This window comes from Lissotriton helveticus, chromosome 4_1, assembly GCF_964261635.1.
Source record: "Lissotriton helveticus chromosome 4_1, aLisHel1.1, whole genome shotgun sequence".
Taxonomy (NCBI): domain Eukaryota; kingdom Metazoa; phylum Chordata; class Amphibia; order Caudata; family Salamandridae; genus Lissotriton; species Lissotriton helveticus.
Genome location: NC_136063.1, coordinates 793,497,366 through 793,512,775, shown reverse-complemented (window position 1 = coordinate 793,512,775; position 15,410 = coordinate 793,497,366). Strand labels below are relative to the sequence as shown.

The 15,410-nt window shown below is 43.2% G+C and overlaps 1 protein-coding gene across 1 annotated transcript in view; it reads left to right on the top strand.

Moving 5' to 3' along the window:
* The window catches only part of MIB1 (MIB E3 ubiquitin protein ligase 1), a 347,133-nt gene that overhangs the window by 149,317 nt on the left and 182,406 nt on the right, over nucleotides 1-15,410 (top strand). Inside the window, exons 6-7 of the mRNA XM_078687432.1 lie at nucleotides 5,554-5,758; nucleotides 12,549-12,732. Of these exons, the coding sequence (XP_078543558.1) occupies nucleotides 5,554-5,758; nucleotides 12,549-12,732 (389 nt within the window). The remainder of the gene's footprint in view (nucleotides 1-5,553; nucleotides 5,759-12,548; nucleotides 12,733-15,410) is intronic.

Sequence of the window (15,410 nt, the reverse complement as noted above, 5' to 3'; positions counted from 1 at the left end):
AAAATCAGTCCCGTTAGACATTAACAGAGTTGTCAACAATTAACTCAATATATAGCTCTTAATGTTTACTAAGAATTGGTCCAGGAAACAAACAAAAAATTGATGCATTCAAATGCTTACCTTGTCACTTACGGACTGAAGGGATATAAACATACCTCGTCAGTATAGGCACCACTGAGAAGGTATCTCGGCCTGCCGCCACCCATCACAGTAAATCTATCTGGATCCTGAGACTTTTTTTAGCCATGCTCTGTTGACCCAGGTAGAGAAGCGAACTTATTGCACCCATGAGTCCAAGCGATATAATGCTGTCAAATGTCTAAGAAGCATCTGCGCAGTGACCAGAACTTGAATTCTGCCTCTCACTAAACAGGAAATATCCCCTCTGTCGTCTTTGAGGTCTGGTGAGCATCTTCTTTATCGGGGGGATGGGGGGCAGCATGTTTCAGGTACTTTTAGTTGGCTGTATTCTCGATGTGCCAGCTCGTTCTCGGCCCTTGAGTGGGGTGAGATGTGCGGCCTAACGCTCGAGGGCAAACCCGTCTCTTATGCAGGTTAAGTAGCATTTGCACAGCGCTCAGTGTGTTATTGGCGCACTTTCCCTGCCCTGGGCCATGAAGGCAGTCCTGGGGTTCTGGCTGCTGATGGATATGGGTCTGTGTCCTATAGGAGAGGTTGGCTGAGGTTTGTTTAGTCCTGACACATGGTCTGTCTATGGCGGTAGCAGCGTAATACTGTTGGCGTGAGTGCAAGTACTCAGATGCCTGAGGTTATTAGGGTGTGCTTAATGGAGCCCTTAATGTACATTCCTGGGTTAATCGCAGTAGTACAGGGGGTGGGGGTGTATTCAACCATCATTTGGCTTGTGGTGCCACTTAGGGAAGCGAAATTGGCAGCATAGGTCTGTGGCACCGCCTACACCGTGCGGGAGGCCTCGCCTAATTACATACTCGATAGGTCTTTGGGAGCCCGCAGATGCAGTCACTACTCCACCCGGGGGCTCCACCAATACCTGAGCTTACCCAAACAACTTCCACTCCGGTGGGCTGTGCCAATCAGCAGAATTACAGATGCAACTAGTAAGAAGTTAAAAGAACGAATGTGAAAGGGTGAAAGGATAAGTGTTCTGGCCCTGAGCCCTTTCCTGGCCAGGCCCAGAAGAGGCCTCACGAGGAGGTGACCAGGACTTCTTTGTCCTGTACCTGGATTCCATCAGAGGACAGGTAGAAAAAGCAAAGCAAGACGGCGACCCCTAACGTTTTTGGGGGTTCTGAGAGAGTGCCAGGAGTACCTACCTCTGGTAAAGTGCAATAGACTACATTTTCGACGAGTGCTCTGATGTGTAACATTTCTACATCATAAATGTACACATCGTTAATTTACACTTCCTGGATCTTTTCTTTCTACCGAAATGTAGCAGAAAGCGCATTAACATTAGTAACTTTTTTTTCTACAGAGAATATTTTTTCCTCGCGGGGAAGACCTTAAATATATGATGCTGACCCTAAATATCGAGTGCTGCCTCTCATTCGCTTATCGGAAATTTTGCATGCGTTTCCAAGGTTGGAACCAACTTGCGTTTTGGTGAGTAGCCACCTACTCAACAGTTTGTGGATGTTAGTCGGTGTTCACTGATGGACCCGCGCAAGAAAGCCCACATATTCTCCCCATGATCTAAATTATCTATTTTGGGAATTTCTATGTATCAAAAACTTTATGCATGGAAAATAACCAATCCTAAATTTGCGATTTAGAATACTGAAATTCCATGTGCCCATTTAAGATTGTATCCGCTTAAATCTTACTGTCGGAGGGTTCTTTTGGAGCAGAAACTCGTTGTGGATTCGGGAGCAGTGATACCATGCCATCTAGTGGCTAGGTTTTGGAATTTCGCCTTGCTTCTATTATGACGATCATCGACCTTGGGAATTTTAATAATGGGAACAACCTACCACAGGTAAAAATGCTTTGTATTTTCGGTGGAGACATTCAGAAACTTATTACTGGCCATTTTTTTTTTTAAAGTGACAAGAATTAAGTCTGAGTTCCATCCTTTTGATAACCAAAATAGAACACGAGAAAGCCGCTTGCAGGAAAGGGATTTATTTCTCAAGCCATACACTCTCCTTTCTTCAATGTTTGAGCGGATGAAACTTGATGACTGATAGGTAAAATCAGCATCACGAGCATTGCCAGCTTTTATAACAACATAATGTCAACACTCTAGTCAAATGTATGGTCTTCGACGTGGAGCTTTGACGTCTTTTTGACGTGTTTACAAGTTAAATTTACAAACTTCATTATCCCAAAAGGTGCCAATAAGAGGGGCAGGGCCTAGCGCTAGAAATGCCCGTCCGATCAATTTACGAACATCTCGAAATTGGGTTAATGCTCATTTAACCACGTTCTGCCTCTACATTATCGCCCATTAGTATATTCTGCTCTAGAGTTCTTTGTAGTAATAGCCAGAAAAACTATATTATCGCAGTTGCTATGCTGCAGGTTTATGGTCTTTAATTAAGGAGATGCATCTCAAAAATAATTTGCAGAGCTTACCAAGACCGTCTTTAGACCTCGGTTGTTCTTTTAACCTCTTCATCAAATTCATGCTTTATACTGAAAAGACAAAACGAAAACATCCAGCCCAAGATAACGAAGGTGATTTGTTTAATGCTTCAAGGCAACTGGGCTGCTGCACACTGTCATTGTACAATACAGTACAGTGGCACTTAGCCTGAGTTCAGAACAGGTTTTTCATTTTCTTTTCATGTATTTTTGCTTGAAAAATTCTGGCTTCGAAGCATTTTTTTTCCTCACTCGAATAAAAAAAAAAAAGTTATAGGTTTAAAATGTATCAGTGTGCGTATGCACTGATAAGACTGTTTACCTTTCTGCTGTTTTCCACTGCTTTTTCCCCAGTTACAGAAACATAATTTTACCAAATGTGCCTGCAGTCTGAAAAGGTAAAGCAAAAACAATTCTTCAAGTTGCTTTCAGTCGTCTTTTAATCAGTCTGAAGATGATGCCAAATTTACCAAAGTGCATTCAAAGAAGTTGGGAGCAGAGAGGGTATTGAGCTGAGATCTGGTGATTTCCATTTGGTGCTCCAGAAATCCCTCAGACATTTGTCTGCTAAGGGTCACGTTTCAACAGGGGAGCCCGAAGCAGTGCCGCCTTTGCATTGGACCCGTCTTATGCGTGCTCTGAAACTCCGGATCATCTAAGGAAAGGTGCCATACCCCAGCTCCTCTTGTTGGACATTGACAGACTCTCTAGTGATGTTAGAGGCCTGTAGCTCATTGGCTGTCAGGGACGTTTATACATATGCCAAGGAAAGGTGAAGTATAGAGACCGTGGGTATTGAAGGTTTAAATGTCCGGTTCTCTTACTTGACCATCAAGATTCCCAAAAATCGTCAAGAATTGGTCTTTGGAACTCTTTCCTCATGGATAGAAGCTTTGTCGTGCAGAGCCATGGTCCACTTCTTCTGTACCTAGAAACCATCAAAAATAAAGGAAATCTTAATCTAAATATGATTCCACAAAAAGGTTTAGGGAGAGGCAGCACTCCAGAGAAAGAATTGCAAGTCCTTGAATGACTCTTAGCCCTGCTACATTAAGAACTTTCTTTCAAAGGCCGTAGATTCAACTCTTTCGAAGAAACATTAAAGCACGAGTTTGAAATCTCTATTAAGTACTTTCCACCAAGGTTGCCACACTTGCTTTAGCTCAGCTCCTTCCAGAAAGTCGCCTATGGCTGCACTCACAGCCATCCGGTATGAGAACCGAGCTACCATCAACGCCCCATACCTCACCACAGCAAGAAAAACCTTTTCTTTTTTAAAACCCTGCAACTGAAGATCCCTCACTCCACTCATTCCTCTAGTTCAAGGCATTTTGCAAGATACTGTGAAAACCCATTTTACACTGTAAACTGAGAAAAAAATAACTCCTGATCAAAATCCTCTCTCCGTGACAACTCTTAGAGTAAAGGCAATGCAAAATGTAATAGTTGGAATGGAAAGGAGGGTTGCAGTAGACGACATGTGAGCAGAGACGGAAAGTGGAGGGGTCAAGAGACAGAGAAATTTGGAGATAAGAGATGGCAGAATAAATAGCAAGCAATGGGTAAAGTAGCAAGAAAGTGAAGGTATTCTGTCTAACTGTAGTAAATATGCTACTTAATATATAATCTATGAAAATAAATTGTTTCCACTATTGGAAGATGCAGGAGCAAGAGAAAGGTCAATATACCCAGCATTTACCACTTCACATTAGTTTATGTACTCCAGCCTTGCTCCAAAGAGTGCTCTTTATGTACACAGTACAGGAACACTTCTTTGATCTGCATATCTTTAGGAAAAGTTTTCCAAGGTGCCATGTCCTGTCTCTGCTATTCATACACTGGCAAGATAAAAGAATATTTCAGGGCCCAGTTCCCTATAGCTCAGCCCAGTGTCCAGTAAAGGCACTGCAGATCTTACTCTGAGGTAATGGATACCCGAAGCTCAGGTTATTGCTCCTGAATTTTTGTGGCAGCAGCACCTGACCAGACAAAGAGCAGATGCTTCCTTGTTCACCTAAAGAGGAATAAAGCTCTCCCACATGCACAGTTTTGATAACTCCTCCTACTGGCCCTTCTCAGACAATTGAAGGGTCCTTTACTTTCACAACACATTTTCTTCGTTTTAAAGGTTACAGAGCGGGTGATGCCCAACTTATATATTACAATTATCAAGCAATATTGAAAATACCTTGTTATTGAAAACAACAACAATTTGATCTGTAAAACATCAGACCAATCAACTAACGGGTCACACCAAACCCCACTGATGGCCCTCAGCCTGGTGTATTGACATGTGTATAGACCCACACTTAGGAATGTCAGTCTATGGTATATAAAGGTGACGTGCATGTTACTAGGGCCATGATGGAGGGTCGAGGTGTGCCAATGGGGCTAAATGGAGAAGTTGGGTCCTTTTCTGCTGTATATTCACACTGTTTTCAGTGTGGTGAGGAGTGGAAGATAACGCCGGTGCACTTATAGTTCTTTTAAAACTCTGCTGCAGTGTTGCAAGGGACACATCTAGTTCAGAAACAATGGCATTGCCATCTTTGGTAAAGGCACTGAACACATTTTATCACAAGGACAAACTGGAATACACTACTTTTTTCTCATTGTTAGGCTCTACCAAAAAGTGACATTTGCTCATTTTGTTCCGATAAACATTTTGATAAAAATCCATACAGTTCAGCATCAACGTAATTAAGATGAGATTTTTTTTTTAAACTCACTTGAAGTTCAATTGTATCTCAATTCAAGGGTCCTCTTCAGTTTAGGGGAATTTAAAAGGTGAATTTCTTACCTATTACTTTTAATGCTGGGACAAAACTATCTGGATAGCATTCTGCATTTTATAGGACTGTACTTCACTAGTCATTGTTGTTTGTATATGTTTAGAACTGTGATTGACTAATATATGTATAATTCTGGAATGTGCATATTAGAAAAAAATATAAACAATAAATAAAAATGTCCCTTATTTATCGGAAGGTGAACAGAACGGTAACAGAAATCCAGGTGGATTGCAGATTGGGGATCTGGTTAATATTGATCTTGACTTGGAGATCGTACAGTCCTTGCAGCATGGACACGGCGGTTGGACTGATGGCATGTTTGAGACCCTTACCACCACGGGCACAGTATGTGGAATCGATGAAGACCATGACATTGTTGTACAATATCCAAGTGGCAACAGGTATGCAGTGGTGATTGTTATAGTTTTGAAATCACTCTCAACTGTATCTCTTTTGTGCAGCATTTATTTTTTACTTTGAAAAAAGAATTGAAATCAATTACTGCAGTAGGCGAGGTTCCTAGTTTAATCCACTTTTAATAAAATTGTCTGTTAGCGCCTGCATGAGAGCATCTTGTGACCACTCCACGTGCTTTCACTTGCATGGTTAAAACATCTATTATGTTTTTAGCAGTGCAGCCTAATCTTGTGTATCAATCCAGAGTTCAGGGGAAACTAGACCAATAAATCTTCTCATGAAAGTGTTATTCCACATACTGTTGTCAGTTTGCAGGTTCATTTCACTTGGTCTGTGCCAAAAGTGCCCATATTTAAGAACTGTAGACTTGAGTGTATTTCTCATAGTTGACCTTCATAGGGCATCTGTCAACTATTTTTGGTTTAAATATTTTGTAATCACCTACCTTTTCTGCTTGAATTGTTGGAAACTCCCTTACTATTGACTGACCTACACATGAATTCATTCTTTTAAAAATGTTGGCGGGCAACTGAAAGCTCTGTCTGATAGCGACATTGTAGTGGGGTGAAAAATTCTTAGCAAACTCAAAAATGATTTCCTTCAGGACCCAATGAGTGTTCTAGTTCAGGTGCTCATCTGCGGTCTCGTTCCGGTACCTGGTAGTGACTCTAGTTTCACAAGCCGCAAGCATCTTATATTTGAGGACATAAACCACCTGCAAAGCACCTATTCATGGGAAGTTTCACAGGCACACAAGTTTGCTGAACTTCCAGCTTTTAGCGCTCTGATTCACCCTTTTTCCACTTAACAAAATTCAAACTGCTGTAGTATGCAGCCATAACGGTCAGGCGTCAGGTGTGCTTGAGGAAGCGTTCTCGCTGGTTATATGTCTTCTGATCCTGTATGCTTTTTGTTCCCTCATGTAATCCTCAAGGTCATTTAAAATTAATGATGTGACTCTCTGATGTTTTAAACATATGGCAAGCCTAGACATGACCTCTATTTCAGGCCGTCCTTTTATTGTTAAAGTAGTTTACCTTCTGCCTCAGCAAGGACTACCTCCAAATACTCTAGGGAACACATTTTGTCACTCATGTTTTTTCTTTGCACTAAAGAGGTGAAGTTGAGGAAACTTGTTACTGGACGTCTAAACCAGTCTTCATCAGATATCTAGACCGCGTTTCAAAAATTGGCAAGTGACTTTTATAGGAAGCTGGCTCTTTGTATATTATATCAAAAAGAGGTATACTGCGCAGGTACCCCTTATACTTGGACAGGGTCCTGCTCTAGTAATCCCATGGTGCTCTCTTAGGGGGTAGTGTGGTCGAGCAGCTTTAGCCTTATCGGAGCAGAGTGTTAGGCATCCGCTACATACATACAGTCAATAAATGATGCATATGAGTCAATAAGGAGATCCACACCGTTTTATAAAAATAACAGATACCTTTATATATATTTAGGCACCAAGATCATCAAAATCAGGTAAGTGAATTTCAGGTTAAAAATATTTAATGTTTTCAACAATCATCAGTGCAATTTCCGAAGCAGTAATGTTATCCTATGGAGGAAAGGCATATACTGCATACAGGTGCTTTACAGTGACGTACAGGACCAATCTTCCGGACTTAAGGTGAGTATGGGGCAGGGTCCAAGGAAGCACCAACAGGTCACCTCGTGCAGCACTGTGGGGGCTAGGTGCAGAGGTGCAATACAGCGTCCGGTGCCCCGTTGAAAACAGTGGGGAACGGTTCGACCAAAAATAGGCTGCAAGCTGGGACGCGGGGAATCAGTCCAGCTGAACGAACAAGGGGTCTTGGGTCTAGCGATGCTCAAGGGTGTGGTTACACCTTTGGTCCTTTTCTTCTTGGGTCAGGGTGGCCGGGTGCAAAGGTGTCCGTTTTTTGTCACCAGAGACACTTGTAGGTGAGGGTCCCTGGACAAAGAGTCTGCAGGTGGTGTCATGAAGTCCACGGTTGACAAACCTAAGGTGGGCTTCCTCTCTGGATGGTCTGTGGACCACTTTGGCACCGTTGGTCCACTTAAACTCTGTCCAGAAAAGGGGGTGGGGATGAACAGAGTGTCTGAATTAAGCAGACCACTCTTACCCAGTCCAAAGATCAGGGCTTGATCCATCACCGTTATTTAGCTCACTGCCCCATCCCAGCTCAGAACCTGGCTACATGCAAATTAGTCTGTCCCTGGCCCAGTGCATCATGGGAACAGGGCAGACCAAACTACCAAGCCAATTCTTCACCAGAAAGGAGACAAGCTACCGGGGACCGGTTTCTGGCATTTCAGCCTCATCGGCCCGGCTTGCTTGAATCCTGATGGAGCAGTGAGCAAGCGAGTATACCCTGCCACACCTATAGTGGCCAAAAACTTAAACTCTGGCTAGAGGGCACGGGTGCCGTGGTGCTTTCCGGTGTCAGGTTTTTGTCGGTCCGGAGTCCTTGCAGCTCTTCGGGGATGCCTGCAGGGTGCATGGGAGCATCTTCGCTACTCCACAGGAGTTCCTGAGTTTTGGGTGAAGGGGACAGACCTCCCAGGCTTTTGGAGGCACAGGCACCTGCAGGATGAGTCTTCTTTGGCGCTATTGTCAGGGACAGCAGGTAGTCGCTGATCCTCTGTTCTTGCTTTTGTGGCTCTTCAGTGTCCTCCTTTTAGGTCGGCAGGTTGTGATTTCCTGGTGCCAGGAGCTCCCCAAAATGCTAGATTTATGGTTGTTAGGTTAGTGTAGGGTAGTAGCCAATAGGCTGCTTGCACCTGAAGTAAACTACACCCCCTATATGACCACTTTCTGTGAGAAGTGGGCATAACCCTGTCCCAGAGTTCCTAATTCTGCCATCACAAAGATGTCAGAATTTTAAATTTCATGTCCACATCAGGTAACCCACCTTAGGGGTGGAACTAGCCTGAGGGTGAACACGCTTCCCTGACTACTCATTTTCCCACCTATCCAGGCACCAAATGGGCCCTGGTCAGGGGAGGTGGCATCACCTCTGAGGGAAGCTAGATTTGCTCACCAAAGGTGGCAGGCTCTTTGAAGTTACCTGCCTTGGTATGCTAATTTACAGGCCATCCTGCTGTAGGGGGTGTAAACACCCTCTGCCCAAGCAGGCTTTGTTCCTGATCTCCTGGGAACGTGGCCCCCCACCCCTGGGGGTCAAAGTAGTCTGTGGGGGCAGGCTGGTCAGAACCAGTGAGGCAGCACACTAGTAGTTAAAATAGTAGTTGGTAGGTTTTCAGGGGGCACCTCTAAGGTGCCCTCAGGTGCATATATTAATAAATCCATCACTGGAATCAGTGTGGAATCTTAATATAAGATTTTGTATACCAAATTGTTTCAGTGAAGCCATCCTGTAGCTGTTTTTGACCAGTGCCCACCACATGTACTTAAAATGGCTTCCCTGGTCACTTGTACTGGCTCTAATTGAACTGGCCATCATGGGGGCATCTCTGCTCATGCAGATATGTCCACACATGTAGTATAATGCACCCTGCCTTATGGCTGTGAGGCCTGCTGAAGGGGTGACACTTGTCATTTGTATCTGCACCAAGACACGCAACCTACAATGGCAGTCTGCATGAGTTAGGTGAGTGGTCTCTTAGGGTGGCACAATTCATGCTGCAGCTCTTACCGACCCTCTTTAGCCTCCTTGCCCTAGGTACCATTTACTAGGGACTTATAGGGGGCACTAAAGGTATTGCCAACTGGGGGAAGCAATTGCACAGTTTAGGGAAAGTGAACTGGCACTAGGGACCTGGTTAGAAGGAACCCAGTGCATTTCCTGTCAAAATTGCATTGAATATAAGGCAAAAAGTGGGGGAGACCATGTAAAAAAGGAGAACTTTCCTACAACTTTCTTTTCATTGACTCTGCTTTCGCCTTGCTTTTGTTTGAGAGTTCCCTCCTCCTGGAGCTCCCGAGTATGTATTGAGTATACAGGCACACCTCAGTGGGACTCATTCACTTTCTATTTTTTTCTGGATTTTTTTTTTCATTTGCTGCTTCCCTCAAACCCCTCCTCCTTAGTTTCCCCTACTTCTGGACTGTCCGATAACGTCTGTGCCATGTAACTTTTCAGTGTTTTGCACTAAGCTTCTGCAAACTAGGCAGGGTCACTTGCCCATAGCAATTATGCCAGTCACTGCAAATTATATATGGAGCTTACCATATTGGTGAAATTGCCATTTGAACCACTGCCTACTGTGGGCAGAAGTGCTAGACGTACAAGACAAAGGTTAGTAACCCATTCAAGTAGCCTACAACGTTGTGCAACTCTGGGCTGAGTTCCTTCAGAATTTTTTGTGCTTCAGAAGATATAAAAAAAAGTATTCCAGCGGTGAAGTGCTTTTTGTGTCACTTATTCTTTATTACTGAAGTCATTTTTTTAATCTGTGCAAATCAGGTGATATTGCTCTGTACTTGGTTAGGAGCTGACTCTTTTGGTAGTTGTTTTGTTTATAGGCCTACTCGGACGTTAAAAATCACAGAAAAAAAGACTGTTATTAACTTGACAGTATTAAAATTGAGCTAGTTGGCAATTCCAGCTTCTCAAGATTGACATCGGTGATTCTTCTTTGTGATGTTTATGTACTTCGTCCTACGCTAGTGGAAGTACAAAGTCTGCACTGTTTGGTCCTTTTTTGGGTCGAGCCTACCAGACAGTGTAAGCTATCTGTTGGTAAAAGGACCGATTTTCAGCTTACGGTAGCAAAGAGCCCACCCATTGCTAGCCATCAGTTGGCTTTACTGTCTCTCCCACTTGCTTGCTTTTCATTTATTAGCTTGTGCATGCTTTTCTTCCTCTTCTTGCGTTTGTCCCACCCCTGGAGCATGGACACATTACTTGTGTTCTTCCACTGCTTGCTTCTCAAGCACTATCTTATTATTTTGGATTAAGGAATCCCTGAGAGTGCATCAGTTTTCTAGGTGTCATCCTCATGTACTTCTGTCCACCAGCTGCACTCCATGCTGCCGTCTGTCACTTGTGCGCTTGTCCCTTGTGCGCTTGTCCCCCAACCCCTCTGTTGCAGTTGCCCTCATGTACCTCTACCCCCCACATGTGCTCCTCCCCTGCCTGCTCCACATTGTGGCCTCTCGCAATTTGCTATTCCCTTCACCTGACCCTCTACGTTGCTTTGTGTCCATTGCCTTCTGTACTGCATCCGATACACAGATCTTGCGTGTTGTTTCATCCACCCTCTCCCATTGTCATTGTCCCTTCCCACCCACATCCTTTGTAATGCTTCTCACCCTCTTAGTCCCTTGTGCTTCTTCCTCCAATCATGATTAAAAACCACAAAAAACGCTGGTGTCATTTTGTAGGCGATGCATATATGATGCACCTGCCTACAAAATGGTGCAGCTGTCGCATTATAGTGCCTTTTTTTATTTTCCTTTAACCATGCTGCACGGCATTGGGGATGCTGTACTGCATGGGTAAAAACCACTAGCAATAACAATAAGTCCCAATGGCAATACGGATTTGCTTTGCCAATGCTTGTTTTTAGCATATTCATGATTCTTCCTGATTCTTGTGTTTTTATGACTGCAATGCAGGACTTGAACAGTTAGTGAGCCCAACTTAAGCACGGTTACTCATTCGAACATTGCAGTCATTGATAATTTTCACTTTTATGCTATTGGTTATGTTTGCTGGGTCAACCCCATATCCTTCGCTTGCAAGTAGTTTCCAAGAGCTAGGAGTGGGAGAGGACTAGGTAAGAATAAAACTGCACTCATTTAGTTTCGTTGGCATAAACTCAGATCCTTAAAATATTACCGTTCTATTACCAAATTATGGCTGTCACAATATTCATGAGCACATAAAAATGACTGATGAAGATATAATTCAGGTACTTGATTCTACCCATTCATGTCAAGCCCTGTGGTAATTTTAAAGTTCTCGCACCACTGACGCCAAATCTTTGTTTTTTCTTTGGACAGTCCGTGTCCCAGTATATGGCTTTGTCCAGCAGGTTGCACCTGTCCATTCCAATCCGCCTTCTTGTAGGGGTGGGTGGTGATCATCAGTACTTAGCGTGGAGGCACCCCGGGCCTCAATGGATTATGACCTTAATACATAACTGTCACCCCTCTATAATGCCAAAAACAACAATTTGGTGGAAGGAGACACTCTTCTCCCCAGCACTGATGATAATTTCTGATTCTGCTTAGTTTGTATGTATAAGGCCCCAAATAATAGATCAGCTCCACGTTTTTTGTCAGTATCCCATTTATTGAAAAATGCATAATGTTGTGCAATTTTTAATGATGCAGTGTTTGCAAAAAATGTGTAAAGTCAGGGATTTCTGTAAAAAGTAAATTGTGTTTTCTTTATTTTCTGTTAGTCATTTTAAAAAAAAGTTTTGCCCCCTCGGAGCAAAGTCTATTAGAATATAATGAAACTCTGGTTAGGATTTCCATAGATTCTTCCTGATTTAGTCTTGAATGATACAAATTGCTACATGATACTCCCACCATAGCATTATCATTTGTGTGAAACTTCCTATCCTTTTAAAATAATTTGAAGTATTGTGGAAGAAGTTTTTTTTAATTTTCTTTTTTTAATAGTGTGCATTGTCTCGTAATAATCTAAAGTGGTTATGTAAACCTCTGATAGCTATTAGTTAGGCTCTTTCTGTATTAAATTATTTAAATTAAACTGGAGTTTCAAAGCCCTCTTGGCACAGATACTCCAAAGAACTCTCAATTCCATCAAGATAAAGTTGACTCAGTTGAATGTTAACAAACCAAACATTTATCCCTAGGTGGACATTTAATCCGGCTGTTCTTACAAAGGCCAACATGGTTCGTAGTGGTGATGCCGCTCAGGGTGCAGAAGGAGGGACGTCGCAGTTTCAAGTGGGAGACCTTGTTCAGATATGCTACGATTTAGAACGAATCAAGCTTTTTCAGCGAGGTCATGGAGAGTGGGCTGAAGCAATGTTACCTGTAAGTGTAATAGATATGTTTCTTGGAAGATACCATATGATGAAGGGTGTGTTTACATGAAGTTAACATTGCTGTTTGTTTGACTCTAAATATGTGTAGACCTGCTCCTCCATTCTATTGCTGTAGTGTTTGAAGTTTAACCATGTCCCCTTGTTTATTCCTAGACTTGCAACCTTTTTTATTAACCTGCTGAATATACAAAATCTGTAAAGGTGTACGAACCCCAAGTTTCAGAAAGTATTATTGTACATCTAATTGAATAGGGTTTCAAAGGTAGGGGAAGGTCTTTGCTGGCTTACATTTGAACTCAAAATGCTCTAAATGTACTGTGAGAGATTGTATCAGCCTTACAGGGGAGTTCCGTCACATTTGACGACAAAGCCTCATAGTCGAGGATGTATATGTATGCATGTAGTATGTAGATAAATATTTACTGGATCATTAGTAAAGTCAGCCATTCCTTGAAACAAATTGGATAGCAGTTTTAGGTGTCCTTTGCAAATACTGGAGGTACTCAGTTAAAATACCCTTTCATTTGCACAAGTTAATTATCAATCGTTTGAATATTTTCCTCTCAAATGTGTAGGGGTCGAGGCGTAATTCATTGGAAGTAAAAGTCATTTTCTAATAGAGGTAATGGGTCTTTCAAATTACACTGAAGAGAAGTAATTGATACAATGGTAAGTGAGTGTTTGGAGTGCAATGAAAATCTTCTTGATCTTATGGGTTTCGATTGATGAGGATGGTGTGTAGACCCCAGAATGTCTGATGTACAGTTGGTTGTCAGCATAAATATTACATTTAACAATCATCTATAAAAATGTGTTGTGAATTATTTTCACATTAATATATGTAATGCAGGATCCACAACAAGAAATGTTAAAGAGCTTGGAGTCCATTTTGTTTTTACTACCTATAATTGCATGTCTGGATAATATGGAGCAACAGTTGGTGAGAGCAACCTAGGCGCGCATCACTTCTTGTAGTCTACTAATAAGCAAGTAAAGGTCTAGTATAGCATCGTTTGCTAATGATGTAAACATCTGTTGTAGAATGTAAATTTTGTATATACTGGTGTTAGATTGACCGTAACCCGTTGCATGTGTGCGTCAGCCAACGGCCGTCGCGAGCACTACCTCCGTAGTGCTGCACACGTCCGTTGGCCGACTGGGCCCCGCCCGCGCACGGAAACGTCCGCACCGCGGCGGATTCTATGCTGCGCTAAAGGGGTTGAGGAAACCATTCTATGGCACATTAAAGCACATCTGTGTGCTCTTGCGCCTCAGCATAATGTCACAAGTTGGATTTTTTAACCTGATTGGTTGCTGTCTGGATTTAAAAAGTCTGAGTGAACTTTTTCAGCAAAGTCGAGAGCCCAGATACTTAGAAGGGATTGATGACCATTCTGATCGAATCTGAAATACCAAGTGGTGTGCAAGCCTTCACTTTATGCTAGCTTCTCCTCAACTGAAACTGTCCTTAGGGTTATTTACTCACTTGGTGTTTTTTTTCTTTTGCTTGATTGATAGTTGGCAGTGGAATTATGAGGCCTATCCAACGAAAGATGCCTTCTTGAGTTTTTTAGGTGCTTAAAAAATCCCATCTGTAGTAGTACTGATAATCATTTCAAGTTGACATTTTCTAAAATCTCTACTGGACCATCACCTTACCCTCAAAAGGATTTTTAAGTATGGGGTGCTAAACTGGATGTCTGAAAGTGTTGGTTAAAAGCAAAGCCAGAATCTGATATAGACTACTTTGTTTTGCATTAATTGGCTTCAACGAATCCTATCATGTATGCTATCCAAGATGTTGGAATTATACACCCAGTATGATTCCAAGCACTAGAAGAAGAGCCCTCTGATAAGCTCTCAGTGCTCCCACTCTTCTAGATCCTGACAGCACAAAATGGCTGCTGCAGACCAGAGACATGATTCTGCCCCCCTGCTGCTGAGCCAAACTCGAGCAGGGGAAGGCAGAACACTAGGTATCCTGTCACAGGGAGTGTGACCACCTCCCAGACAGGATTTAGGGTATTTGGGCTGGGTGGGTGCGCTTGCCAACGCCTGAAAGTCTGCATGAGGGGCACATTTGGTGTCCCTGTGCTTGCCCAGTTCAAACCAGTCCTTGGAGCTGTTGCCTCCCGCTCTGGCACGAAACTAGACAAAGGACATGGGAGTAACCTCCCCCCTGTCCAAACCCTCCCCTGGGAGGGTCTCCTGAATCGTCCCAACCCTTTCCTTAGGGTACTTAAGGGCTTGCCTGGGTGTAGGTCCCTAGATTTGTCGGGAGACACGATTAAATTCAGACACCACTTCAACTTCTACCGTCCGGGCACTCTGGACTTCGCTAGAATTTGTTTGGGCTTGACTTAGTCTCCCTTCCAGTCTGCTGCATCGTCTGTGCCTGCACACCATACAGGAACCTTCCAAGGCCTGTGGGCATCCAAGACACCTGAAGGAATCTCCCTTGGAGTAAAGGAGTCACTTCCCTGCATCTGCTGGCACTACAACTAAGCCGACCGGTCTGCTGATCCTGAGCTCCCACGGACTCCGAAAGGCTCAGCAACACAGGTGGTAGTTCTCCATAGCTCTCGAGGCCTGCCCTGACCTGCCCTCTCACCAAGATTGAGGCCAGTATCCATCGTAGTGGCTGCAGGAACTAAACCCCTGTGCACA